The sequence below is a fragment of the Aspergillus heteromorphus genome, assembly GCF_003184545.1.
Source record: "Aspergillus heteromorphus CBS 117.55 chromosome Unknown BO70scaffold_4, whole genome shotgun sequence".
Lineage (NCBI taxonomy): Eukaryota > Fungi > Ascomycota > Eurotiomycetes > Eurotiales > Aspergillaceae > Aspergillus > Aspergillus heteromorphus.
Genome location: NW_020290409.1, coordinates 187,015 through 188,930, shown reverse-complemented (window position 1 = coordinate 188,930; position 1,916 = coordinate 187,015). Strand labels below are relative to the sequence as shown.

The 1,916-nt window shown below is 26.6% G+C and overlaps 1 protein-coding gene across 1 annotated transcript; it reads left to right on the top strand.

The window, feature by feature from the left end:
- BO70DRAFT_350224 (uncharacterized protein) lies at window positions 1-746 on the top strand (the record flags this gene model as incomplete). The annotated part of the gene is made up of 2 exons (XM_025541685.1): window positions 1-411; window positions 744-746. The coding sequence occupies 2 exons, from the start codon at window positions 1-3 to the stop codon at window positions 744-746; spliced, it is 414 nt and encodes a 137-aa protein (XP_025402152.1).
- Window positions 747-1,916: the final 1,170 nt, after the last annotated feature.

The window sequence follows — 1,916 nt, the reverse complement described above, 5'->3', positions numbered from 1 at the left end:
ATGAGGCTATCTCTTGTTCCACTTTCTATTATCCTCGGCGTAGCGGTCTCTACCACATCCGCGAGCTGTCTGGATCAAATCTCCGCCAATACCATGGGAGTCTTCAGTGGTGTTCCTCTTACATTTGCGTCGGGATACCTGAATGGCTCGGCATGCGCATACCACTGCGATGCCTTGGAGCTTTGCAATGCGTGGCTTTACAGTGTTGCTGGAGGCGAATGTCAGCTTTACAAACAAAAGGCCCTGTCCACATTTAAGTCTCAGAAGTTTATGTATGGGATCTGTGGTGGACACACCCCAAAGATCGCATCGTCTTCGGCAGCCCCCGTTCATTCAGCATCTTCCTCCATGGTATCCAATGCACCCATTGCAACCCCATCTGCTTTAGGTGCTCATGGTGCGGTACTCAACGTAAGTTCTCTCTCTTCAATGCTGTTGTTCAAGTGGAGAGCTCATCTGGACCTATATTAGAAAAAGCATCTTGACGCTCACCGTCATAAACATGGCCATTAGTTGATACGGTGCGCAGTGTTAGTACTCGTATTCTGGTGGCATTTATGGGAGGCGGATACACAACATACTTGTACTGGGATTTTGAGACGGAGACTATCTGATTCTGGTTGAAACCATGTGATACAAATATATATATTTCATTAATGTTTTCTATGCCCCATTGGTAAAAATTGGTGGGTGTTTGACTCCATATATAAGTCTATTATTAATATATATATATAGATATATAGTAGCTATATTTATATTTTTATTTAAGTTCTTTGATAGTAATCTTTATAAATTTTATTTTTATAATAATATTAGAAGTAATTAATATATATATAATGTTATAGTCTTTATTTATTTATTAATAATTATTATAGACTATTCAGCAGACTTTAAAATAATTAATATATTTATTTTTATTCATTTTTATTATACAAATCTATTTATCTGGGATTATATATATACTTTTATATATTAAATAGAATTTAATCTTAAATATTTATATTTTTTATAGATTCTACAGTTTCTTCAGTATAATCTTCTGCTAATAATCTATATATAATAATATTATTACTAATTTATATATCTTAAAAATAAGTATATTTATTATATATCTATATATCAGGGACAGCAAGAGTTATTTTATTTTTTAAATAGATTAAGATTTAAGAATATATTCTTAATCTTATAATATAAAACTTATATTAGCTTTAATATCTTCTAATTTCTTTTCTTAATATTATATTTTAATAATGTTATAATCTTATAATTCTAAATAATAATAAAGATATTATTTTTAGTTATATTACAATTATTAGATATATCTAACTAATCCATCAGCTCATCAGCGCCTGATAATTTATATAATTTAAATAATATAAATAATAATAATACTTAGTATAAATAATATAGAGTATCTGCGGTCTATATGATAATATGATATATATATTATTAAATAAAAATCTTATTATTATAAGATATATCCCAGAGTTATCTGACTTAGGCTCTTAGCTAGTCTGTTTTGTTAGATTAACTTCTGCTAAATTATATATATATATATAATTATCAGATTCTTAAAAACTTTTTTCTAAATATTAATTATTTTTTCTTATATTTATAAGCTTAATTCTTTATAACTTATAAACTCCGCTTCTAATATTAGAAATAATTTATAAAAAAGCTATTACAGTTCAGCAATTGACTGTATATAAATTAGAATAAATTAATTAAAATATTATAATTTAATAATCAGCTGTATAATTAAAATAAATAAACTAGAATATTATAATTTAATAATCAGCTATATAATTAAAATATCAGCAGCTTATAAGAAGTTATTATAGATTAATAAGTAATTATATATATATAAAAAGATAACAGAAAACTTAATATAAATATAATATTTTATTAATCTAGTG